Raw genomic sequence first — 26807 nt, 5'->3', positions numbered from 1 at the left:
TTCCAAGGTCAGAATTTCTCTCCTGTTGCCCTTCAAACTACCTTTCTAATATTTCTGACTTGATCCAGGTTGTTTTAAAATATTACTCATAACTTTATAGAAATACAGGAAAACCTAAATCTCTAGGTGACTATTAGAGAGAGCTGTGTTTGGTATTAAACTTGTTTCAGACATATTTATCCCAGTCTTACATGAAAGAAAATTCTCTAAACCATTTGCTGTAAAATTGTCTTGTCTTAAAGCGCTTCCTTGTAACCAGAGTTCTTGTCTTATGTAGCCTGATGTGGCTTGGGCAAGTGTTCTCAGTCTGCTAGATCTGCAAAGGCTACCTGGACTCTGAAAGTGAAACTGTCTTCTGGCTTGTTCATAGCCAGCAATAAAGGTTCTGCAATCAAAATTAAACAATTTTGGTACTGGATCCAGAAAAGAATGTAGCTCTTTCTAGAATTGTGTTGACTCTGCTGTGCTAACAATGATGAAAAATATTAAAACAATTTTTTGAAAGAACTTGTCTGACTGAATATACAGAGCAGATCTGCTGAGTAAGGTACCATATCTACATAATCATTCTTGGAAACAGAACCACAATTTTGTCTCTAGCTTTTGCCATTACAACACTTCCAAACCCTGTATATCAATAGGTTTTCCTTTTGCAAACAGTATTTGTGTGAACTATGTAATCTGAAGCTATCCACTTGCCTCCTACTCCATTTAGCATACCTGTAATGAGAGGTTAATCAGAGTAGCAGCCGTGTTAGTCTGTATCCGCAAAAAGAAGAGCAGGAGTACTTGTGGCACCTTAGAGACTAACAGATTTATTAGAGCATAAGCTTTCGTGGACTACAGCCCACTTCTTCGGATGCATATAGAATGGAACATATATTGAGGAGATATATATACACACATACAGAGAGCATAAACAGGTGGGAGTTGTCTTACCAACTCTGAGAGGCCAATTAATTAAGAGAAAAAAAACTTTTGAAGTGATAATCAAGCTAGCCTAGTACAGACAGTTTGATAAGAAGTGTGAGAATACTTACAAGGGGAGATAGAATACTGTTTCCCTAATAGCTCTTTGCTTGTTTATTTGAACATGCTATTGTGGTACACCATAGCTAGAATATGATGCAGTAGAACCTCAAAGTTACGAACACCTTGGGAATGGGAGTTGTTCATAACTCTGAACAAAACATTATGGTTGTTCTTTCAAAAGTTTACAACTGAACATTGACTTATACAGCTTTCCTTTTATTTTTAGTAGTTTAACACAGTACTGTACTGCTTCTTTGTGGTTTTGTTTTGTTTCTGCTGCTCTCTGATTGTATGCTTCTGGTTCCAAAAGAGGTGAGTAGTTGACTGGTCAGTTTGTAACTCTGGGGTCCATAACTTTGAGGTTCTACTTCATGTGTATATATACTTAATGGCATCAGTACATAGACATCTGACCAGCTCATATTCCTAATACAAAATTTTTGAATCCGATATCTGAGAAATGCATAGGTAGGTGCTGTGTATGTTACAGATTACCACTGTAACTTTTAATTATAGTAACATAGGTCATGCATCTTTGGTGGCTAAAGCTACAAACTTAGTTTCCCACTCCTTACTTTTGTGGGAGAATTGTGAAGGAGAGTTAACTGCATTAATAGCATCAGTCGTTTTAAAGACTTATTTCCAGCAGGGGGAGCCAAAATACAGTGCTTATGTCAAGATCACTTGTATTACTGGGACAGTTCCACTTCATATGGTTATCTCGAATTTCATGTGCAAAATGCAATCTTATTCACCATTCTTTCTCCAGGAAAGAGTAAAGAAATACTTAATATTCTTTGTGCTGAGTATGTCAATTGGATGTTAGTCCAGATTCTTGATTTTTCTTTGTTGAACAACTATGGTGGGAAAAGACTAAGAATTTACCAACTTGCATGTAAGAAACTGTTAAAAGACATTTTATTTAAATTGTGGAATGTATGAAAGGAAAAAGGTTTAAAAAAAACTAACTATTTTTGTGCAACTGTCATCGGTCGCCATCCTGCATCATTATCAGGGCTTGCATCCTGAATTTTCTGCCACTTGAGCTACAGAAATAACTATATTAGCTGGTGGCAGGAGAAGATTTTAATCTGAGTTGGATAAAAGTCAATTTAAAAAAAAATAGAATAAAATTGGATTTTTGATTTAACAGAAATTATAATTCAAATAAAAAAAATCGGATTTTAATGTTTTATATTCTGATTTAATTTTAATATGCTTAGGCCTAAACTTATCTCTTAAAACATTTACGTAAAAAATAAATACTGTTTTGTCTGTTTACTTAAATTCTGGTCACCTTTCAAATGCAGTATGACACAAACCATGGACAAAGTTTAATTATCTAGTAAAAAGGAATATATCATTCACCATTTTCTAACATATTAAAAAGTACAATTAATAAGAATTGGAAAATATTAAGCTGTTCATTACTTACATTATAACTATATACATTTATTTATCCTCGGTAGCAAAAGATGTACCAAATCTAGTGGAACGACTCTATTTAGTTGTAAATCAACATGTTTTAATGGTTGTCTCAACCAATGAATGGACCTTTCTTTAGAAAATAACTGATGCACAAATGGAAAAGTTAATTAAAATCAGTGAATTAAATTGAAGCTTTCCACTTGGTGATTTAAATTCCCTTGATTGAGGTGGATCAACCCACCCTGCTGCAGCCTCCTTGAACCAGCCACTGGAGGATGATGTACAACGCATTGAAACAGTGGGTTACCTATGCATGATTATCCCAGTTTTATACATGCAATAGAAAAGGACAAGGACACTGAGGCAGTGTGGCTAAGTGTATGGTATTTGGGTATGCCATATCAGAGCTGGGTTGTATTTGGAGCTTAACCTCTGTGGGATATAAGACATTGCTTAATAGCTGTGAAGGGTACAGAATGAACGTGTCAGCAGAAGTGTTTCTAGAATTCATTTTTCTCCTGGTTCTCACTGCTTTCATTTTCAGGGATTCTCTTCTGCCTTCTGCCTCAGGTGCTCACTGATGTGGAGGATGGGTCACTGAGGCCAAGTGCAAGTCCCCATGTTTTGGACAGGAGGCTAGCCTCGTGCATGCTTTCTTCCTTCCATCCTGCTGTTATGTCGGTTTTGGCAGCAGCCAGGCTGAGTTTATTCTCCTGGTGGTTCTCCGTGCACTGTGTACTGCAGCTGCTAGGCCCTAGCCTTAGAACATTTGGGAGTTTTGGCGTGCTGTCAAAATCAATCAGCAATTGATTCAAACCATAGCAGGGAAGTGATGACTGTCAGCAGTTTACAACTCTAACAAATCTGAATGGAATTCTATGGCACCAGCAAAAGGCAGTTGGTTAATGACAGGGCCTTTCCCTAGCCAAAAATCAAAGCCATGCTTGCAAACGGTTGATACTTACTGTATAAGTAGAATACATTGATGTGGAATAATACTTTAATTTAGGTTATTATACTATTTGCTTAATAGACATCTTCCCCAGGGTGACTTACGGTATGTACAAAGTATTACAGTTAAGTGCAAGTACAAAAAATGTTTACAAGTAAGATCAAAAGGTTGTGTTTGTCATGGTTGAGGTTTTATTCTTAAAACGTAAAAATAAAACTTGATATTTTTATATCGTTAAATCAGTTAATCTTGATGCAATATGGTGACAGGCTACAAATGCAGAACAGAGCTCATGTTTAAAATGTACAGTATGTATACTAATGTATTACTGTAGGAATAATAAACATACATTGCATTGTTACAACTATGGATTGTTAGCATGTACTGTCACTGTTTTACTTTATTAGAATAAGCAGGCTGGCTTTGGTCAGATGACACTCCCCATAACAGTAACAGCCGCACAGAAGCAATATAGCAAAAGGGCACTGATATGTTGCTACTAATGAGTGTCTATTGTAGTAGCATGTAGGGCTTTGTGCTCTGGATGGCCGGCAAAGAGATGAGAAGGAGCACAGGACAACCCGGATACACAGATGTGGTCAGGTGATCCTGTTTACCCAGAAAAATAGCTTTTAGCCTGATTACAGGGGGATAACTATGGGTTACCTTAAACTGCCAATAACGGCAAGGGAGCTGAGAATTGAGGTTGTGGAGGCCCAGGTGAAAGGTTTGTGAAAATGTCGAATGTATATATTAATTCCTAAATGAGTCCCAAAAGAGAAGAAAGTGGAACCCAATTGCACAGTTGGTTTCTGCTTCCTTCTAATGAAATAGAGATTTTAGATTAGGGCTGTCGATTAATCGCAGTTAACTCACACGATTAACTCAAAATTAATCGCAGTTTTAATTGCACTGTTTAAACAGTAGAATACCAGTTGAAAATTATTAAATATTTGTGGATGTTTTTCTACATTTTGAACTATTTTGATTTCAATTACAACACAACGTGTACAGTGCTCATGTTACATATTTTTTATTACAAATATTTGCACTGTAAAAATGATTAACAAAAGAGTATTTTTCAATTCACCTCAGACAAGTACTGTAGTGCAGTCTTTTTATCGTGAAAGTGCAACTTACAAATGTAGTTTTCGTTTGTTATATAACTGAACTCTAAAACAAAACAATGTAAAACTTTAGGGCCTACAAGTATACTCAGTCCTGCTTCTTGTTCAGCCACGCTAAGAGAAACAAGTTTCTTTACATTTATGGGAGATACTGCTGCCTGCTTCTTATTTTCATTGTCAACTGAAAGTGAGAACAGGCATTCGTATGGTGCTTTTGTAGCTGGATTTGCAAGGTATTCATGTGCCAGATATGCTAAACATTCATATGCCCCTTCATGCTTCGGCCACCATTCCAGAGGACATGCTTCCATAATGATGATGCTCATTAAAAAAATAATGCATTAATTAAATTAGTGACTGAACTTCTTGGGAGATAATTGTATGTCTCCTGCTCCGTTTTACCCGCATTCTGCCATATTTCATGTTATAGCAGTCTCAGATGATGACTCAGCACATATTGTGTGTTTTAAGAACACTTTCACTGCAGATTTGACAAAACATAAATGAGATTTCTAAAGATAGCTACAGCACTCGACCCAAGGTTTAAGAATCTGAAGCGGGTGAGGTGTGGAGCATGCTTTCAGAAGTCCTAAAAGAGCAACACTCAGATGCGGAAACTACAGAACCCAAACTACCAAAAAAGAAAATCAACCTTCTGCTGATGGCATCTGACTCGGATGATGAAAACGAACATGCATTGGTCCGCTCTGCTTTGGATCATTATCGAGCAGAACCTGCCATCAGCATGGATGCATATCCTCTGGAATGGTGGTTGAAGCATGAAGGGGTATATGAATCTTTAGCACATCTGGCACGTAAATATCTTGCGACGTTGGTTACAAAAGTGCTATGCGAGCACCTGTTCTCACTTTCAGGTGACCTAGTAAACAAGAAGCATTATCTCCTGCAAACGTAATCCAACTTGTTTGTGTGAGCGATTGGCTGAAGTAGGACTGAGTGGACTTGTAGGCTCTAAAGCTTTACATTGTTTTATTTTTGAATGCAGTTTTTTTTGTACATGATTCAACATTTGTAAGCTCAACTTTTATGATAGAGATTGCACTACAGTACTTATATTAGGTGAATTGAAAATACTATTTCTTTTGTTTTTTGCAGTGCAAATATTTGTAATAAAAAATAAATATAAAGTGTGCATTGTACAGTTTGTATTCTATGTTGTAATTGAAATCAATATATTTGAAAATGTAAAAAACATCCAAAAATATTTAAATAAATGGTATTCTATTATTTAACAGTGTGATTAATTGTAGTTAATTTTTTTTTAATGGCTTGACAGCCTTAATTTAGCTTTCAGAGTAGCAGCCGTGTTAGTCTGTATCCGCAAAAAGAAGAACAGGAATACTTGTGGCACCTTAGAGACTAACAAATTTATTAGAGCATGAGCTTTCGTGGACTACAGCCCACTTCATATGCATCCGAAGAAGTGGGCTGTAGTCCACGAAAGCTCATGCTCTAATAAATTTGTTAGTCTCTAAGGTGCCACAAGTACTCCTGTTCTTTAATTTAGCTTATAAACTTTCTGGTAATTTGTGATGTTTTCTTTTGATACTGGAAGATGCTGCGTGTTTGCTTTTGGCTGTCTTCATTTTCAGTGAGGTGTACTGACTTGATCGGTCAGAACTTGTTAGGAAGGAGCTCATTCCAGTTTGGGATCTCAGGCTAATCAGAAGCCTGCTCCAGCTGTAATGAGCTTTCCAGTTTAGGGGTTTAGCATCCCTCAGAAATATATGTATGTTGGGAATGTGGCATAGCTTAGAAGCTCACTCTGGTTGGAAGTTTGGTGTAGCATGGAAGTTTGCTTCAGCCCGGGAGTTCAGCTTAGCTCAGAAATGTGTTCTAGCTATCATGCTTACTCCAGTCCAGAGAGCCTATCTCTCTTTGAGAAACTTAATGTAGGTTAGTTCAGCCTAGACTAGGACCTAGAGCTTCTAGATTTCAGTTAGGCGTTTCAGGTGAAGCCTTTTTGCCTTAAAAAGGACCTTTTAAAGGGGGTTTTGCTTCTTAAGACGTTAATTGAATTTTTAGCTGAACTTTAAACTCAACTTGATGGTATCTGTCTGTAACGTAACCTTTGGATGGCCATCTAATCAATTTCCAAATTTAGGGAATGTTACAGATATCAATGGGCAAAACCCTATTGATTTTTGTGAAAAATGCATAACTGGAATGGAAAAAATGGTACTCTTGGAGCCCCTGGCATCTGGTTAGAAGACCATGAGCTTCAGTCAGGTTTCTTATTGCCTATAGAATAAAGGTGCATCCACTAATGAATTCCAGCATAACACTCCACCATCTTGGTTCTGTCCATTGTCCCAATAGAGTTAAAAATATTGACACTCTGATTGAAACTTCTCTCAGACATAGAGGGGAGGGGCAAAACAGGAGGAAGGGCCCTGGAGGTGGGAGAACACGGAGCCCCTGGAATGGAGGTGAGTGGGTTTGTAGGGAATCCATGAAATAGAGGGAGGTGGGAAGGTGGCAGAGAGAGTTTGGGGGAAGTCCCTGCTGTTTGGGGTGACCTTGGCCTACAGAACTGTGCATATTTCTAGTATAGGTTAAACATTTATTGAAATTCCACTTTCTCTGTTTTTGTTAAACTCCTGATTTATTCTCTTACCCTCCCTTCACTGCACTTGAATCTGACCCATAAATCACATACTGTGACTATGGACAGTAATCTGTCATTAGCTGCTGCACTTATTAACCAAGGAGTAACCACGGTAGGTTGGGGGCCTAAATGATAGAGAGCTATTCATATTGCTAATGGGCTACAAACTGGGTTTAGTTATACTGTAATCAGGACTTAAAGTTAACCTGTCAAGAAGCTTCTCTTGTGCTCTTAAATTATGAATAGGTGTTGAAACAAAAATAAATTGATCTTTAGTATATTGCAGTCCTACTGGAACAAAACTTGAGATACAAGTACTTTCTCTTAAGTGTCTAACTTTTAAGCAAAATAGGAAACTAGTCAATTAGAATAAATATTAATATTTAGATAATGTTTAATATTGATAAAGTAAGATCCCCATAACATCCTCTGTTGCAAACACAAAATTAGAACTTAACTGCAGAAGTTGGTAGGAGAGTGCACAGACAAATTTTATCAGCTATAAATGTGACATCAGAAAATACCTGGCAAGTAAGTTTGTTTCCAGCAGGGTCCTACGTGGATCTGTTCTTGGCCCGTTGCTCTTTAACATTTTTCAGTGACTTGTAAGAAAACAAAATCATCATGGATAACATTTGTATCTGTCACACAAATTGAGGGAGTGGTAAATAACAAAGGACAGGTCATGGGTTCAGTGTGATCTGATTCATTTAGCAAACTGGATGCAAGCAAACTATGTATTTTAATATGGCTAAATGTAAAGGTATACATCTAGGAACAGAGGATGGGGGACTCTGTTTTGGGAAGCCGTAACTGACAAAGATTTGGGGGTCGTGATGGCTAATGAGGTGAACATGAGCTCCCAATGTGATGCTGATACAATCACGGGATGCATAAACGGGAATCTCGAGTAGGAGTAGAGAGGTTATTTTACCTCTCAATTTGACACTGGTGTGACCGCTTCTGGAATATTGTGTGCCGTTCTGATGCCCACAGTTCAAGAATGATATTGATAAATTGGAGAAGGTTCAGAGAAGAGTCATGAGAATGGCTGAAGAATTAGAAAACATGCCTTTATAGTGATGGGCTGAAGGAGGTCAATCTATTTAGCTTAATGAAGATGGGTTAAGGGTGACTTGATTACAGTCCACAAGTATCTACATTGGGAACAAATGTCTAATAATGGGCTCCTCAGTCTAGCGGAGAAAAGTATAACATGATCAAGTGGCTGGAAGTTGAAGCTAGACAAATTCAGACTAGAAATATGGCATAAATTTGTGACAGCAAGGGTAATTAAATATTGGAACAATTTACTAAGGGTTGTGGTGGAGTCTCCATCACTGACCATATTTATACAGTAACTCCTTGCTTAACTTTGTAGTTATGTTCTTGAAAAATGCTACTTTAAGCAAAACTATGTTAAGCAAATCCAATTTCCCCATAAGAATTAATGTAAATGGGGGAGAGAGGGAATTAGGTTCCAGGGAATTAGGTTCCAGGGAAAGCCCGAGAAAAGACTGTATTTTTTTATATATAATATACACACAGAATAAGTTTTAAACAATTTAATACTGTACACAGCAATGATGATTGTGAGTCTTGGTTGAGGTGTAGTCAAAGGGTGGGATATTTCCCAGGGAATGCCTTACTGCTAAATGATGAACTAGCACTCGGCTGAGCCCTCAAGTGTTAACACGTTATTAATGTAGCCTCACGCTCTACAAGGCAGCATGAATGGAGGGAGGGGAGACAGCATGGCAGAGAGACAGACACACACTTTGTATGTGTGTGAGAGAGAGAGAGATGTTCATTGCCCCTTTAAATACACTGACCCCACGCTAAGTACATTGTCTTTTAAAGTAGATCAGCAAGTTGAGACAGCAACTGCTGCCAGCAAGCTCCCTCCATCCTGAGCCTTGTTATGTCGTCCCCCCTCTCTGTGGAGATGGGGTAAAGGAGTGGGGGGGCAGGGAGGGGGACACCCTGACATTAGCACCCCTCTTCCTCTCCCACCCCAGGAGCAGCTCCAAGGCAGAGGGCAGGAGCAGGAGCAGCACACAGCAGTGGGGAGAGGACAGCTGAACTGCCTAGCAATTGATAGCCTGCTGGGCGGCTTCCGCACAGGGGACTTAGGGGGGCTGCCAGTCCACCCAGGTTCCAAGCCCCCTCCAGCTAGCTCCAACGAGTTGCTTTCTGCAAGCAATGGACAAAGCAGGCGGCTGCCAAACAACATTATAAGGGAACATTGCGCAACTTTAAACGAGCATGTTCTCTAATTGATCAGCAACGTAACAACGTTAACCGGGATGACTTTAAGTGAGGAGTTACTATATCAAGATAGGATGTAGGAATTGTTTGGGGGAAGGTCTGTGGCTGTGTTATGCAGGAGGTCAGACTAGACGATCAGAGTGATCTCTTTTGGCCTTGTAATCTATGAAAATAAATTGTGAAACGTGTTCACCTTTGTCCAAATAGTGAAAATCCAGGCTGACATGGTGTTTGTCAGAATTCAAGACTCTCGTCTGTAATATGTCTGTCAGCAGCATTAATTTCAAAAATGCTTGTTTTAAACATTTTAAATCCTATTTATATAAATAGTGATGTGGTGTTCACAGCTGTGTTTATCAGATCAACTCAAGAAATTCTTTCCCAAGTTCATAGGTTTCTATTTTTAGAAAGCGTGGTTGTATGGTGATACTGTAGTGTGCACGCTTCCCTCTTTCTGTTCCCGCCTGCTGCTTTAGCTAATGAGTTACTCCAACTGAAGGAGACTGAGTCAAGGTTTAACCATGTTATCACTACTCTCGCTCAAATGTTTTCATCTGTCCTTATTTTAGTCAGCTGCTGTTATTGAAATGATTTAAAGATTAAGAAGGCTGCATCTTATGTGTTAGGAATTGTTTTGTAAACCGCCTTTCAGGGATAATTGTCATATAATAGGACTCTGGTTCAGGGCCATTTGCAGTAGAGGGAAGTGTAATAAGAACTAGCAAAAACATTACAAACAAATATCGGTATCAGTGGAGCAGCCAAAACAATAAAGCTTGATTTGCATTTTCCTGAAGCATGGGGAGAGTACTGTGACGGGCAGGCAAGACCTTCAGAAGGAATCCATGATGTCAATGTATGCTGGAATAAGAAAGCGCTTCGGTTTAAAAAATAATAATTAGAAGAAAGTGTATGTACCTAATTTAAAAGATATCCTACTCTTGAGTGTAAACATAATTGTTAGAAGTAAAGTTTTAGCTCAAATTAATGGCCTAGTGTACAAATATCTAATTGGGTAATTCTGTGCAATGGAACTAATTAGGCAAAAGTACAATACTTGGATTATACAAAAAGTAGTGGTGATTAGCCATACATTAGTCACTTATTCTGTTACGGGCTGAATCAGGTCTCAAAAATAAGAACAAAAGTTAAACTCTAAAGGCCAACAACAAAAATTTGATAATATGGATCTAAATCTGCCGGACATTCGAGGCAAACAAACAGGCCACAGGCTAACGTGAGTTAATGGAATGGTGTTCTACAATATCAATTGTATAGTGGCATAGTCATGCATAACACTTGACAAGTAAAGGAAGACTTGAGGAGCTCAAGGTGATCTTATTTTCTACACTAAAAAATTAGACTGACCCGGTTATGTCATTCAGAGGTGTGAAAAATCCACACCCCTGAGCGACATAGTTAAGCTAACCTAAATCCACATATACATAGTGGTAGGAATTCTTCTGTTGATCTAGCTACCACCTCTCGGGGAGGTGGATTTACTACATTGATGGGAAGGCTTTTTCTGCTATGCCCCTACAGCCTTTTAAGTGTAGACTTAGCCTCAATAAATTAAAGCACAAACCAACATTGACAAGCTGTCAGGGAATCTGAAATATAAAGAAAGATGAAGACAGTGAAGGGTTCAATTAAATAGGTTTCTTATCTCACCCACCCTCCAGTCCCCATTCCTATCAGAGGTGTCTGCAACCATCCAGGTGAAATGCTTAGTGCACGGACAAAGGTTTAGCAATAAGGATGGAGAGCCATTATTTGTAGTGTGAGAGGAAAGGCCACTGTCTTTTCACAGACTGTGCAGAGGAGGGTAAATGGAAAAGGGAAGGATATAGAATGATGATGTAATCAGGTTCTGCACCGGTGAAGAAGCAGGGAGTTGAATGACTGGTTTAGTCTGATCTAATATCACTAGACGGAAAACTTTTTGCTCACTTTACCCAATCCAGTATTATGAAAGCTTAGAGGGTAAGGAGCACTTCAAATGTATTAATTGACATTTGAGCCATTCTTTGAGGTGGTGTGACTTGCTGCACCTGGCAGCATAGAAGCCTTTTTATCTCTCCATGGCTTACATGGAGCTCTACATACAGTTATCTTAAAACTAATCACAAAACTATAAAATTAGTGAGTTTTAATGTCGGAAAACTGACAAATGTGGTGATTCTGTTTTTAGTGACACTTTTTTAGTGACCTGCTTTCCAAATCTTACTTAAAACTATTGTAGACTTTTTTACTGAAGGCTAGTCATATTGGCATAGATCATGGACATTCCCTGACATCCCCCCCATTCCTCCATTTTCCCCATAACTTTTTTAATTTGACAATTCCCCCATGAATTTCACCATTGTTTTTTCACACTCAGGTTAGACTCAAGTACAGACTTCTCTTCATGAATGACAGGTTAAGCAGCTGGAAGGGTGACTGACTATTCTTAGTCCTGTAACTGAGACACCCTTAGCTATTAAAGAGAATCCATTGATACGTTGTAAAACACTTAATGATTTAGTAACCTTGTCAGACTCTTTGGAAATCCTAATTTACAGGCATGGAAGAAGGGGCGGAAAGACCTTTTTCTAAGAGCAGAAGGTAAAGATTGCCATAAAAGTTGGTTGGAAAGTTTTATAGAGTATACCAGTGATCAATATTTTGTGGAAGGAGGAAGTAGGGGACCTTCATTCAGACACCTCAAGTGTTTGGACATGGGTCTGGGAAACATCTTCAATGTGTAGTTCCTAAATTTGGAGGCAGAACAAATGAACAGTGCATTCAAGTTCAAAAGGACTTGAATCATGTAAATAATTGGGCCAGCAGAGAGCAAATGTAGTTTAATGTTAAAGGGGGGAAACAGTTTGGGACTACGGAATCCAGCTAAATGTTTCATTTAGCACAGGATCTAGCATGTTGATCGGGGGGGGGGGAATTTACTTTGCATCTATCGCTTAATACCTAGCTGTTACATATATACCTCTACCTTGATATCACGCTGTCCTTGGGAGCCAAAAAAATCTTATCGCAATATAGGTTTTATATTGAACTTGCTTTGATCCACCGGAGTGCGCAGCCCCCCCCCCCCCCCCCCCCTGAGCACTGCTTTACCGCATTATATCCGAATTTGTGTTATATTGGGTCGCGTTATATCGGGGTAGAGGTCGGTGCATATTATTGTAAAATAATAATTTTGAAAAAGCAGATCTAATACTAGTTATATGTTGGAGGGATACAATACAAAATGTGGTGCTACTGTTTAAGATTTATGTAGAATATTAGTTTGTACTTCTCTTGGGCACCACACACAACACCAGGCTTCTAGAATCAAAGTTTAGTTCTGCCCCCTTTTCAGAAAGTAGAATTCAGTTGTGACAGATGTACCAGAATTCTTTGCTAGGGCCTGCAATGCTTAAAAAGAGGTGCTGATTCACCTAAGTGCTTCAGAGACTTCTAGTTCTTTTGTGCCGTGCTCCTTTCTCTCTTCCGTCTCTTCAAAACTGAAGATTGGTTTCTGTGGAAGGTGGTGCAGAAGCAGGAACCTGTTCTGATCAGGAGAGACACCAGCTAAGTTTAAAATAGCCTTGTTTGATTACTAAGACTAATGTTACTTACTAAACATTTCTAAATTGTTTCATTTTGCAGGCTTTACTGCTAGAAATGCAGAGAGCAGCAATAGCAAGTGACTTCGTTTTTAGAAAGGAAAAAGTTTCAAAAGAAATGTTTTCAAAAGAAACTGATTAAATATTTTTCAGAAACTGCTGCAGTAAGGGGACTGAACACTCCAAAATAACAAGAATAGAGGGGGATAATGTACTAAGTTTTCTGAATATTGACTTGGTGGGAGGAGGTGATGTAATAAGAAGCTGTTGAGGCAATGTGTTCCTGCACTTACGAACAGCAGTTGGGATCAGAGTATATGGTGGAGGAGGAAACATTGTTTTGCTTTGGGCTGATCTTCTTAGACCTGAGAATGTTAAAACACATCTGTTGAAATCCTTCCTTGCCTCTTTTGGAGGCGTTCTCATCACTTACCACTAAAGTTCCATGTTTTGTTTCACTTTTCCAGGTTGTTGGTAAACAAAGTAATCTCTATGTAAACTCATGTAGGAAAGGGGAATGATGTACAACCCTCCCAAAGAAAATGCAGGGATAATTGAATATTTCATGCATTTTAAAACCCAGCCTACAGCTTTGAATACGCTGGACTTCAAAGCAGAAACCTAGGCATTGAACAAATGACTGTGAGTTTACTTCCTGTTTTAAAAACCATCTTAAATTATTGCTTACTTGCAGCTGATTTGATGAATGGGTGAAATAGAAGTTCAAATTTCTGATCAGCATGATGGTGTTTAAGCGGCTTATTGCTAGGAGCTCTGGGGCTAGCATTTTACAAAGGTCTCTTTGTTCTTAGGTCTGCAGGGATCCCCAGGTTATAGTGGCTTTAGGTAAAGCTACGTATTCTGATCAGACAAAATAGGGAATTTTTAATAATTAATAAGACCCAATTTAAGGTACTATAGCATCATACTAACTTATTCTTGTAAGTGAACAGTATAATTCTGTTTTGAGCTGAAGTTTGTCTTAAGTATAAATACAGTTTTCCTAAATGCTACAGAAGTCAGTATCTGTTTTGGATTTTCCCATTGGCTATTGAGTTACAAAGTTGCAAAGCAAAAATACAAGTTTAACAACTATGAGAAGGCATCTGAATATGGCTGTTTCAAAGTAAAGGGCTTAGAAGGTGCAGCAGATAAACATATGGCTGTTTAGAGAGCTGTTTTAGATTGCGTTTACTGTGTGTGTCCACGCTCACTGCCGAATTTGGAATGAATAGCAGACATTTTCTCCCCCTACAGTATTAAAGACTAGGTTTTTATTTATCCACTAAACCAGCTAACACTATAGAGTTTTTAATGTCTTCTGAAAACTGTTAATAGCTTCAGGCTGTCACGTAGTCTGTAATTATGTATTGTGCTTCAAATACTAAACCTTTAAATATGAGCAGTTTGAGGTAAGCTACTGAATTCTGATTCTGAAGCCCTGTTGATGTAAAAGTTGCATTTAGTTCTTATGTATAACTTGTATTGCTATAGTGCTCAAAGGCTCTAAGTATGGGGATTCATTGTGTTAGATACTGTACTGACATGCAGAAAGATGCAGTCCCTGCCCTAAGAGTTTACGATCTTAATTTGAAACAAGACTCGTGTGCATAATAAACAATAGGAAGTAAAAAGGGAGGAGAATCTGTGTAATAAAATTTTGAGTAGATTAACTTTTGTGTAACTGGATGGCATAGATTTGAGTTTTTTTAGTCATAAATTAATATCTGCAACCTCTGACTGTCCTGCAACCTAGCCTACTTTAATCTGCAAAGCTATTTATTGTGATCTGGAATTATAGATTTTTGGTCTTTATACATCTTGTATGTTCTATAGATTGAGATAAAAATGAAGAAGCCAGAGGCTATAAGATGGGAGAAGCTGGAAGGGAAGGGAGATTCTCCTAAGCTAAAACAATACACATCAGGTTTGTTTTTTGACTTCATTGTGCATTTAATGCAAATATACATATTGTCCTATTAACGTTCTTCCCAATTACATAGAACATCTTATACATATGAAATATTGTCTCAATAGGTTTACCTGGAATAAATGTAAACATGTCATTCTGATACTCTACTTTCATGGACTTCATGTGTAGTGGGAATGGATTCTGATTGGTAGTAAAGCCCTAAGAATTCAGCTGTTCACTCTGCTCATGGCTTTCATCTACCTGAGGGGATTATTCAGGATGCGTGCTTGTCATCTGGGTTTCTCTGGGAGCTTATCGTTTGATTGGGCTGCCTAGTTAAGTTGTATTCTCCTTTGTTGCATTGAGAGAGGCTTGTAACTTTTGGAGAAAATTTTAGTTCAATAGCACTCACATACATCAAAAGATTTTCCTGATACTTGGCTTAATTTTCCTTTAATTTCAGCTCATTACTTATACCCCCTTGTACTATCTAAAATGCCTCTCCCCTTTCATTTTCACAGTTATCTGTACATGTCTGGTATGCTCTGCTCTCCTCCACTCCCATCATTGCTTAGCCAAGCTACATATTGCACTCGTTAATGTTTCCTTATAAATAAGTCTCTATAGCTGCCTAATCTGTTCCTGGTGTCGTGTTCATCTTCTTCCTTCTGATTTACCTCCATATTTTTGTTATTGAGGCACCCAGACCTAAAAGAATTATTCTCTTTGTAGTCTCAGATTTGTAGAGCAATGGTTGTCCCTGTGATGGTTCTGCATATGTAGCCCAAAATTGCATTAACTTTTTTTGCTGTCACTTTCAGTGCAAACTCAACTTCTCTGTTTATATCATATAGGGCTTTTCAGCTTTACTGCTTTCCTGGTTTCTCCCTCCCTCTGCATTTTGCTTCAGATAACTTTTCAAGATGATCTTCATTTCTCCCCATGTTTTCAGCCTTGCTAGGTTCCTTTTTTGCCTGCTCTCACTGATGTTTGCAATGCCTCCTGATTTTTAGTATGAATTGCATGATATTTTAATGTGACCATTACTTAGTCTTCTAGGGATCATTAAGGCTGTGATCCAACACCCATTGAATGGAAGAACTCCCAATGACTTCACTGGTCATTGGATCAGATCCTAAGATCTTGAATAACACTGGCTCTGACACTTACCTTGTGACACTTGGATACATTGCCAGTTCATCATTTTCATGTTCTTCAACCAATTTTAATCCTTAAACATGGCTCCTATTCAGTCCAATCAGACTGAATTTTAAAAGATAGGATATTGTGCTGTATCAGGTGATCCACTAGAAAAATCAACCTCCTGCAGTTCCCTTCATTTGTTAGCTTTAAAATTCTGTCCAAAAAAGCAATCAGACTTGTCTGACAAGATCTGTACTTACAGATCCCTGGTACTTTTTGCTCAATCTGGGTGGGGTTAATTATTTCATGCTGTAAATGTTGTCAAAAACGCCGATTTAACTTACTGCAAATGTTATTTCCAGACTCCAAACACCTATATCCATCATCCTCTCATTATACAAGGAACTGGGATAAATTGGTGGTTGAGATCAAAGAAGAAGAAAAGAATGAAAAATTAGAGGGGGACGCCGCTTTAAATAAACTCTTTCAGCAAATCTATTCAGATGGTACAGATGAAGTGAAACGTGCCATGAACAAATCCTTCGTAAGACTTCAATCTATCCTTACATATTTGTTAATGCTATAAAGTAAATAACTAAAATTAAAAAAAACCCTGAGGCCAAATTTTGTGGGCCATTCCATTTGCATATGTAAATACGGTAATCGGAGGCAAATAAATATTTAGACCTCTCTGTTTGCACCTGCAATTGTGGTAAATTCATAAATGCACAAGAACTTATATATATGAATCTCTAGCAGTTGAAAACTCAGCCTCTACTGAGTAAGAAAACAAATTATCCAGTGATGTTGGTATGATAGCATTTTTATGTACTGGCATATGGAAGAGTTGCATTTCTCCATATTGTTAATTCTGAGTGGTGAGTTGAGACTTGGAGCACAAAGATTGCTCTCCATCCTTGCTTATTTTTTTGTTTGAGCCTATACTAATGTCAGTGGGAGCAACTTGCTCCTTCCTGGTTGGTCAAAAGATCCACAGAGGAGAGAACCTGACTCCTCCTCGTTTTTCTGTCAATTGCTAATTTTTAAATAGGCGTTCGAGTGCACAAGAATGCATGATTGGACCATTAGAGGCTACTGTATTCGAAGCAGTGTCAGTACTTATTTGCCTTAATCACATCAAAAGTGGACATATGACAACAGAAATTATTGCTTTGTTAAATGTTAATGTCAGAAGTCTTATGTGCAGAATATGCAAAGATTGATACAAAAATCATGTGCACATCCTATGTCTAGATCAAGTCATCTTCATTTAATATAATCATAAATGCACATAGTATATAGGGAAGGGTTTGAGAAGTTCTGGAGAATTCCCAGGGTATCTGCATTAGTGCATTGTTTCCTGCAGACTCTAGTCTTGCAGAACATAATCTGCTATAAAAAATGTGGATCATTTTAAATGACTGGCTATAACTAACTTCATCAGACTAAACAAATGTTCTTCCATATTGCAGATGGAGTCTGGAGGGACTGTTCTGAGCACCAACTGGTCTGATGTGGGGAAAAGGAAGGTAGACGTAAATCCTCCTGATGACATGGAATGGAAAAAATTCTAATCTGTTGATTTGGCATCTTTGTATTGCCCATATTCACACGCTGACCATTGTGTATGGACATAGCATTCTTGGATTTAAGACACTGAATGTTCCCTTGAAGATCGGAATTATTGTCTTTACATCTTGCGTGCTTTAGTAATTCCTTTGTCTGCAGGTGTTAAGGTTTAATCAGGAATGGAAGCCTGTTTTTCATCACTCCTGTCCATGAGGGGTTTTCAGAAACAGATTTAACTAAGTCATAAATACACATTTTCTACTAGCTTTATCAGTTCTGTACTTTTGGGGATGAGGAGACCTTTAATGGACTGTTTAGGATTATTGCCTTATTTTTAATTCACAGTATTTCTGTTGAATAATTTATTAGCTCTGGCAACTTTGGGTAAACACACTTTTCAACTACAGTGTTAATTGTTTGCTCTCTAACTGTGCTTAAGAATAAAACTGTAAAATATAAATTTTTCCATAAAGAAGTTTGGTTCATCTTATTTTTAAGTCTGAAAACTCGGATGTGGAAGAAAAAACATAAAATCAAAATTGATATTTGGAGAAGTAATAGCTAGGTAGTACAGATACTGGGAACCAAGCTTGCGAGTATGTAGGAGCAAGACTCCCGCTCTGCTAAAAGAAGAATGAGCCCCATGCCCTCTTTATTGGAGGGAGAGGAATTATTTTTTTGTTAAGGTCCAAATCTCTTGGTCAAGGTCCAGACTCTGGAGAAACATTTTTCACACCACAATAACAATAGTGATAATAGGTAAGTAAAAAGATTTTGCTGTTAATTCAAAAGCGTCTGGCAGTCTGGATTTGACCCACGGTCCACCTATTGACTTACCCCTGCCTTAACCCCTGTTATCAGGTCCCCTCTCCCGTCGTCTTTCTCAAAACTAAACATGCCCAGTTTGTTTAGCCTTTCTTCCTAGGTCAGGATTCCTAAACCTTTTGTAATTTTTGTTACTCTTCTCTGGACTCTCCAATTTGTCCATCTTTCCTAAAGTGTGGTGCCCAGAATTGGACAGCTGAGGCCTCACCAGTGCTGAGCAGAGCGGGACAGTTACCTCCCATGTCTTACAGCTGACGCTCCAGTAAATACACCCTAGAATGATGATAGTCTTTTTAGTAACTGCATAACATGTTGGATTGCAAACTGAATGTGAATCACTATAACCCCCAATAATGATGCCACTTACGAAATAAGGAAGAAACATGTCCTACTGCTCTTTAGCTCTTGCATGAAGTGCTATTGACAGGCTCTGAAAGTGGATAGGCTTTGATGGTGGACCTTTGAATGAGTGAAGAAAACCAAATACCACCACCTTCCAAAAAATCCCTCCATTTCAGTGTTGGAGTATTAAATCTCACATTGTAGATAAATTACTGCATTTATTCCAGGATTGCTTACTGGGCAGTTGCAAATTGTCTTGGGTCTTGTCTACAAAAGTTTGAAAATAGAATAACTATTTTAGTGTTCTGGCTATAGTCTAAAATTAAATTAAATTCCACTTTTATATAGTAAAAGGGACATAATTTGAAGTGGTGTCTGCTTTACCAATCTAAAATGACATGATAAACCATGACTACCACAGACAAATGGGTGAGAGACATTTCCAAAGGGTCTGCCACAGAATTCAAAAGGTTCCCTACTTTAAATTTTCCCTTTCTCACTCAGCCCCTCCAAGAGGAAGACCATGTTCAGGCAAATCAATCCTCTTCAAATCAGGGCAGTAGAGCCTATCCTAAACCAGGAATGATGTCGGGGGTTTTGCTCCCTGGGTTTTTCTAATTCACAAAAAATTGGGAGGACAGGGTGGTGCTGGATTTCAAGAGACTCAATAAATCAATCCACTCCCCCAAGTTAAAAATGGAGACCGCTCAGACCACCGTGGTGGCTATCACCCAGGGGGATTTTCTAATCTCAGTGGAGCTGAGGGAGGAACATCTCCACATTCCCATCCTTCTGGTCCACAGACTGTACCGGAGGTTTGCACTTGGCACACGCAGTATGAAGCCCTTTTGGCATTGTTACTACCCCTAGGCTATTCACAAAGGTCCTGGTAGCAATAGTGGCATTCCAGTGTTAGAAAGGGGTACACCTGTTGCCAGCACAGAGTGCCCGAGGACAGCAACAGCAGGGTTCGTTGCCCGGTGTGCTCCGCGCCAATAAACACACCATGGGGAGAAGCAAATAAAGTTTATTTGGGATCCCAAAGCGGTGCTAGGAGACAGGCACGTCTCAGATCAAGCACACTAACAGAAACAGTTTTTCTTCTTTTATACATTTTGCAGTTAAGCCTCACCCCCCCCCCTTTCCCCTCTAGCCCTCCCTTTCTCCCCCCCCCCCCATTCCTCCCTTTACCCCTCCCGTCCCTGGTAATAGTTACTAAGCAAATAACGATTACATTTAAGCAGTTAAGTCATTCTTGGCAGCTATAAGCCTAGCTTGTTAGTAACTTCTTTAAACCGTTATCTTGTCCTTTTTCCCTTCAGCCAGAAACATGCAGGCCTCATTATTACCGCTTGAGCAGGGGGTTGCACACAGATAACTGGTTGCTTACATATTCCAATTGCACCTGGCTTTTGAGGTTGATTAGAGTTTAAACATGGAAGGATAGAGTTTGGTTCACTTAGGCCTAGTGCAGGAAGGCTTCATTAACACTTAGTGGCCTTCCACTGTCCCGAGTTACCTAGGGTGAGGCCTAGTGACATCAACACACCTGTACCCTTTTCACAAAACATCCTGATAAGTTCCCTCCCTATGGAAGTCTGTCAGGAACAGACAATGGACAGTCCGTCCCTCCCCCCTCTCCCCCTCCGAAGGCTGCAATCTAGGTTTATAATCAATCAGGAGAAAAGACAGTTCAGCCCTACACAGACAATAGGACATCTGGGGGTTTGGCTGGAAACCATGCTCCACAGGGCTTTCCTTTCCAGAGACAGGCAGGCCTGAATTCTGCAGCAATATCCTTCACAGTCCACATTCCCATATGAAGGACTGACTGTGTATTTAGATATGTTAGTTTCATGCATATAACTACTCACATGGGCAAAGTTTCATCTCCCGTGTCTGCAGTATTACCTGCTGAGCTTCCCTGCTTGCAATCGCAATTCCATCTCTCGCTGTAAGACTTCCCTTCTTTGGATGGCGATGATCTCTGGCAAGATTCATGAGCAGTATTATTCATTTGATATCGCAGAGACATACCATGAAGACGGATGCTAGCTTAGAGGGCTGGGAAGCTCATGCAACTTGGCACATGGTTCAGTTTCAGTGGTTGCAGATGGAATCTCACTGCTGTATAAACTGTTAGGAACTGTGAGTGATTTGCCTAGCCTAGCCCTTCAGGCACTCCTCCCTACCTTTAAACTCCAGATGCATACTTGGATTCACAGAGAACACTACTGCTGTGGCATACAAAGACAAACAAAGGGGCACCTGGTCACGCTTGTTACAAGCAGAAGCCACAACTGCCTTCAGGTGGGCTGAGAGAGCCGTCCTGTCAGTCTGAGTCATGCATGTCAAAGAACAATGCTATGGCAGACCGGCTCAGCTGCAAAATCACAGACCGGGGGAACAGTGTCTCCACCAGAGGGAGTTCAATTGCATGTTCTAGTTTTTTGGGAAATCAACATGCGATCTCTTTACATCCAGCTCCAATGCCAAAACAAATAACTTTTATGCCAAGAGGAGAGACCATTGGGCCAGGGAATCAATGCCGTCTCACAGGTATGGCCTAAGGCTTTGCTATATGAATTTCTTCCTTTTCCAATGATAACACCATCCAACATATACAGAGACAACAGGCTACAGTGATTCTGATTGCACCACACTTGCCCAGACATCCCTGATTTTCAGACTTTGTGGAGCTGTCTAGGCCCATCCCCCCCACTACCACTATGATCCACTTTATCTCAGGGCTGTCTTTCATCCTTGAACCTGACTGCCTTGATATTGAGAGAGAACCTAGGATACTCAAAGGATGTGATCTCAAACCTACTGAAGTCCATAAATGTTTTTAACAATTCTCATTATACAGTATTGCAGAGAAGATTTGATTCCTCGTGCACATCAAGAGGATATATGGCAGGATCAATTTCAATCAAATTGGTCCTAGAATTCTTACGAACAGGTCTATCTCTGGGGCTGCAGGACAACACACTTAGAACGCACACGTAGGTTCTTTATATTCAATTCTGGCAGCTGAGGGTCGATCTCCCCTATCCCGTCACCATCACACCTTCTCTGTCCTCCCTCAGAATTGTATTTTCCATAATGATAGACCCATCATTCACCCTTAAGATAAATTCTTTTTTCCCCGGTCCCGGGAGATTTTGCTCTCCGTCTTTTGCCCAAATCCAGTCCATCTGAAAGAAAGGGTCTGGCACACCTTAGACGTCAGGAGGGTAACTTATATCTATATTAGAACAAAGACCTTCAGAAAAACATCTCCTTGATTTTTTTCTAATACACCACAGAGTTAAAGGACAGAGAGCCTCCATATCAAGATACATTAGGTGGGGGATTTTAGAGGCATATAAAGCCAAGGGGAAAATTCCTCTGTTCAAAATGAGGAGATGGGGGTAGGTCCACTACACCAGATGAACAAATTTTCAGGGCAGCAACTTGGCGAGGCGTCCCTGCATTCATTCACAAAAGTCTCTAAGATTGATAGACTTCAGTCAGGCAAGGCAGCCTTTGGAAGGTGGGTTCTCTCTCAGCCCACTCAATAATTGAGAGTAATAGGGGAAGGAGTACTGCTACCAAAGTCCCATCACTGCTGAATTCACCCCCTGCAGTGAGAATGAGGAAATGTGTGTCAGCTGAAATTGTTTAGTTCTGGTAGGGGGTTGGGTCCATAAATTCATCCCATATTTTTCATTTCCTTCTTAGGGGGGGTTAATTTTCAAAAATGTCGCATATTTTTCCTTTTTTTTTATTTTTTATTATTTTTTTAGGGAGAGGTGATGGGAAAAACTGTCTTGCATTTAATCAGTGCCCCCTGGGATCATCCCAATTTGTTTTTTCCCCCCTCAGGTTGGACAGTTATTACTACTTATTGATGGACAGTTTTATCTGTTAATACATTTTGAAAAAATGTTTTATTCAGATATGACAGTTATTAACTTTAGAAGTGACTCTCTGGAGGGGCTTTCCCGTGGGAGGAGTTACCTGGAGAGTCAGCCCAGCCAATCAAAAAAATTTGACGCTGCCTGCTACAGTGTGGGGACTGAAGAACCCATCACTGCTGAATTTATGTATCCAGGCCGCTACAGTTTTCGGGTGAGTGAGACAGATTTTCTTATATACAGCTAATAATGCTTAAACACAGTATAGTTTCTTTTTGCGACATCCGTGCAGTTTCAATATTGCAACTTTTATAAGATCTAGATTGTAGGAACTTCAGAATAAACATGCTTCTCAAAGAAGAAATTCTTAGGCACTTGCTCAAGAAGCAAACTCTTAACATTGATATTCTCTCCAATTATTGCCCAGTCTCTAATCTTCCTCTTATGGGGAAAGTTCTAGAGAAGGTGATGTTTTAAAAAAAAATTCCCACTCAAAAAATCTATCTGTCTGATTTTCTTGACCCTGGTCAGTTCAGTTAGAGGGTTGGCTATGGTACAGAGCCTGTACTGGTTTAAGTGGTGGATCTTTTGCAGATGAATGGACAAACGTTTGCTCCATGCTGCTAGAGGCATTTAGAGGAAGGTGATGGGTGTAGTACAGGGTTCGGCAGCCTTTCAGAAGTGGTGTGCTGAGTCTTCATTTATTGACTCTAATTTAAGGTTTCGCATGATAGTAATATTAGCGTTTTTAGAAGATTTCTTTCTATAAGTCTATAATATATAACTAAACTATTGTTGTATGTAAAGTAAATAAGGTTTTTAAAATGTTTAAGAAACTTCATTTACAATTAAATTAAAATGCAGAGCCCTTCGGACCGGTGGCCAGGACCCGGGCAGCGTGAGTGCCACTGAAAATCGGCCCGCATGCCATAGGTTGCCTACTCCTGGTGTAGTACGTCAATTTTCATTCAAAGCTGTTTTCAAACTGTAGGACTGTATTCCTCATTTTTCACAAGTGCAGCACCCATTACTTCAATTGAAGATGTAATTAAGTTCAGAACTGGCTTATACCTATGGGAGAGACTTCACCCATCACGGCAATGCCGCAGCTGCTTCAGTTGGACACAGCTGCTGTCGTTATCAGTGCTTGACAACACTATATAATCCAAGGCATATATTGAAACCAGGAGGATGTTTTTGTTTGAATCGGTGGCACATCAGTGCGCACTAGGGAACTTTTAGTGCACATCAGCAGGGTTCACCCATTTAGTGCACAGCACGCTGAAAAGCTGTCGGTTTCCCCCCCTAGCTTGTGCAGCAAGTGCTCATGAACATATGTCCTTAGTAGTAAGGAGGTGAAGAATGTATGTAAATACTTAGATTGCACAGAGGTGAAGGGCAGATCTTAAGAGTGCCTTCTTAATTGAGCTGGCCCATTGTATCCAATGATGGGAAGTCTCAGCTATCATTTACAACTTCTTTCCAAGGAATTTGTTAGTCTCTAAGGTGCCACAAGTACTCCTGTTCTTTTTACGGATACAGACTAACACGGCTGCTACTCTGAAACCAAGGAATTGGGTGAGGGAAAAGACTGCTGGAATTTAAAGGACCAAACAGCTGGGCTTTTCATCCGCAGCAGAATCAGATTTAAAAATTCCCCTGCCTGGGGTAAAATGAGTCTACCATTATGTCTGGGACATTTCGTAAACAGTCCAACCCTCTTCAAAATCCTCAGGCAAGCCAGGTGCATTGTGGTGTGATTATAGTGAATAGGAAACCGTTCTGTTTGGGGATTCCAGAGTTTTGGAAGCCTTCCCTAGAATGCTGTGGCAGGCGTTGCTTTTTCAGAATTTTCAGCCCTAATGGGCTGAGCCATCTGTCTGTGAATTCAAGCAGCTGCTGCACCCCCCAGGTGTACTCATTATTGCTGCTGCAATGGGAACAACTTCTTCCAGTGATGGCCCCTCTGTGAATTCCAGTTGCGGGTGCGCGTGTACTCCATGAGCTGGAACTGTTTATAGTAGTGTCTGTTGACCCACATGTGCGTCAGAGCTAGTACCCATATTACAGCAGCTGTGCCAGTGCCAAGCCGTTATTTGGAGAAAGGCTCAAATATTTCTACCACCATGTCATGAAAACCTGCTGTTAGTAAGTAGGGAGCTCTCCAGTGACCCCTCTATACAATTCACAGGTGTGGAACTGAATGTGGTGCAGCTTTCATTCCCTATGACAAGGGCTGGTCAAAAAATTTCCATCAAAACTGTGCTGCATGGAAAACTAGGTTTCTAGTGAAACAATTTTTTTTTTTTTTTTTTTTTTTTTTTTTTTTGCAAAAGACAGATTTTCTGTGGACAACTCTTTGTGTTGAAATATTTTGGCCAAAATATTATTGTTTTGGTCTAAAAATTCAAACCTCTGTGGAAAATGTAGGCAAAAATTAAAAGGTTTTGCTTTTATCAGAAATTTCCACAGTGGAAAGAGGATCAGGATCTGTGTTTCTGCCCATGTGTTTCTGCCCATGTGGCTAAACCTTTGCCTTTTGTACATTTCAGGGTCTACATTTTAACCACATGCAGAAGAAGTCTTCCCTCTGAAAGGAGCTGATACAATCTTCTTGCCAAGTCTGGCAACAGCTATTTCCTGGTTATTCAGAAGCATCCAGGGAGCCCAAAAGACCTTGAGTCACAATCCTTGGCAACCAACTGAAAGCAACCCCATCCCCCTTAAGCGTGGGGTGCTGATAAAATGTTGCTATTTTATTTTGCTTGCTTCTCTTAAGCTTTATCACAGCCTTATCTAGGTTGAGTCTCAACCAATTTGATTGGTGGGTGGTGGTGGTGGGGGGCAAATGGGCACGCATGCATGGAGGGGGGGGGGCAACGGGCACGGCCTCTCGCAAATATTCATCTAAAAAAATGTATTTCTGTTCCAGCCCTTGACTCAGCCCTGTTCGCTGCCCCAGCCATGTGCTGCTCCAGCCTCAGCTGCTGTACTGGCCTCAGACCCAGCCATTGCCGCTGCTCCTGGCTGCTGACCCAGCCCCTGGCCACTGCTCTAACGTACCCCTCCAAGAGTGGTCATATTTTAATTCCTGTGCATGCCCTACCTTAATCCGTAACCTATTCTCTGCTACATACTGGGTAAACTGTCCCATTGCACAAGCAGGATTGGAACAGAAGCAGTGTAATAGGCATCTTACCAAAAAAATGTCCAGGAGTCTGATACTGACATAGCAATTGATTCTAATGATATAGATAACTGAAACCTTAACACTCTCAGCCATGTATACACTAGGAAATAAGGTGTGAGTTTTTTTGGTTTGTTTTGGGGTTTTTTGTGGAGTTTTTTTGCAATTTACTAGGATGTTAATGTTTGCTAATATGTTGTAAAAACACGTTTTTTCCTATTGTAGATCTGGCCTTAGTGATAGTGCACAGAGGCAGTAACGTTTGTTAAACTGATGGGGAGAACTTTATTTGGAATTTGGCAAATATAGTGTGGGAATGAACTGAAGTTGGCTTACATGTCTACTAGAGATGTAACTGAGGTGGTCTAGATATACCATCAAGTAAAGATCTGACCAGCTTATAACAATAAACTTGGCAGTAGGGTGATCTCAGAGGAGGTCCTTGGCTTTGGAATTCACTCTTCCACTTAAATCTCCCAGATCCTGGATATGGTGACCTTCAAGACACACCATAATGGTCACCTGTTCTCCTAGTCTGTCTGGTGCCAGGGGAGATTGGTTAGGGAGGATGATGGAGGAAGGTCGTGTAGGAGGTTTATTATATTTGAATGTCTTCTTAATGTATATTACATATGGACTGTTTATAACCCTTGTAAATGCATTTAGAGAATTTTTTATAGGTGCTGTTAAGAAAAAAGCTAAATAAATTAAATCAGCTCTTAAAAATTGAGGCAAAAAAGGTAATTTGGGGATTTCTCCTACTAGTCAAGATGTCCTTTCCCAGTACTTAGTTTCAAGACATTTCTGGTTTTGTCTGATAAAAACCTGCCTGTAGGCTTTCATTAAATGAAAGTAGAGACAAGAGCCCCTAAGATGTTTTCTGCATTAG

General features: G+C 39.7%; 1 protein-coding gene across 2 annotated transcripts in view; it reads left to right on the top strand.

Moving 5' to 3' along the window:
- The window catches only part of SUGT1 (SGT1 homolog, MIS12 kinetochore complex assembly cochaperone), a 44191-nt gene extending 26051 nt beyond the window's left edge, over positions 1-18140 (top strand). For both annotated transcript variants that reach the window (XM_054013770.1, XM_054013762.1), the window contains exons 11-13: positions 14878-14968; positions 16459-16640; positions 17569-18140. In XM_054013770.1, the coding sequence (XP_053869745.1) occupies positions 14878-14968; positions 16459-16640; positions 17569-17670 (375 nt within the window). In that variant the 3' untranslated portion in view covers positions 17671-18140. The remainder of the gene's footprint in view (positions 1-14877; positions 14969-16458; positions 16641-17568) is intronic.
- The last annotated feature ends 8667 nt before the right edge of the window (positions 18141-26807 follow it).

The sequence above is a fragment of the Malaclemys terrapin genome, chromosome 1 (assembly GCF_027887155.1).
Source record: "Malaclemys terrapin pileata isolate rMalTer1 chromosome 1, rMalTer1.hap1, whole genome shotgun sequence".
Lineage (NCBI taxonomy): Eukaryota > Metazoa > Chordata > Testudines > Emydidae > Malaclemys > Malaclemys terrapin.
This window is presented reverse-complemented; position numbering and strand designations above follow the sequence as displayed.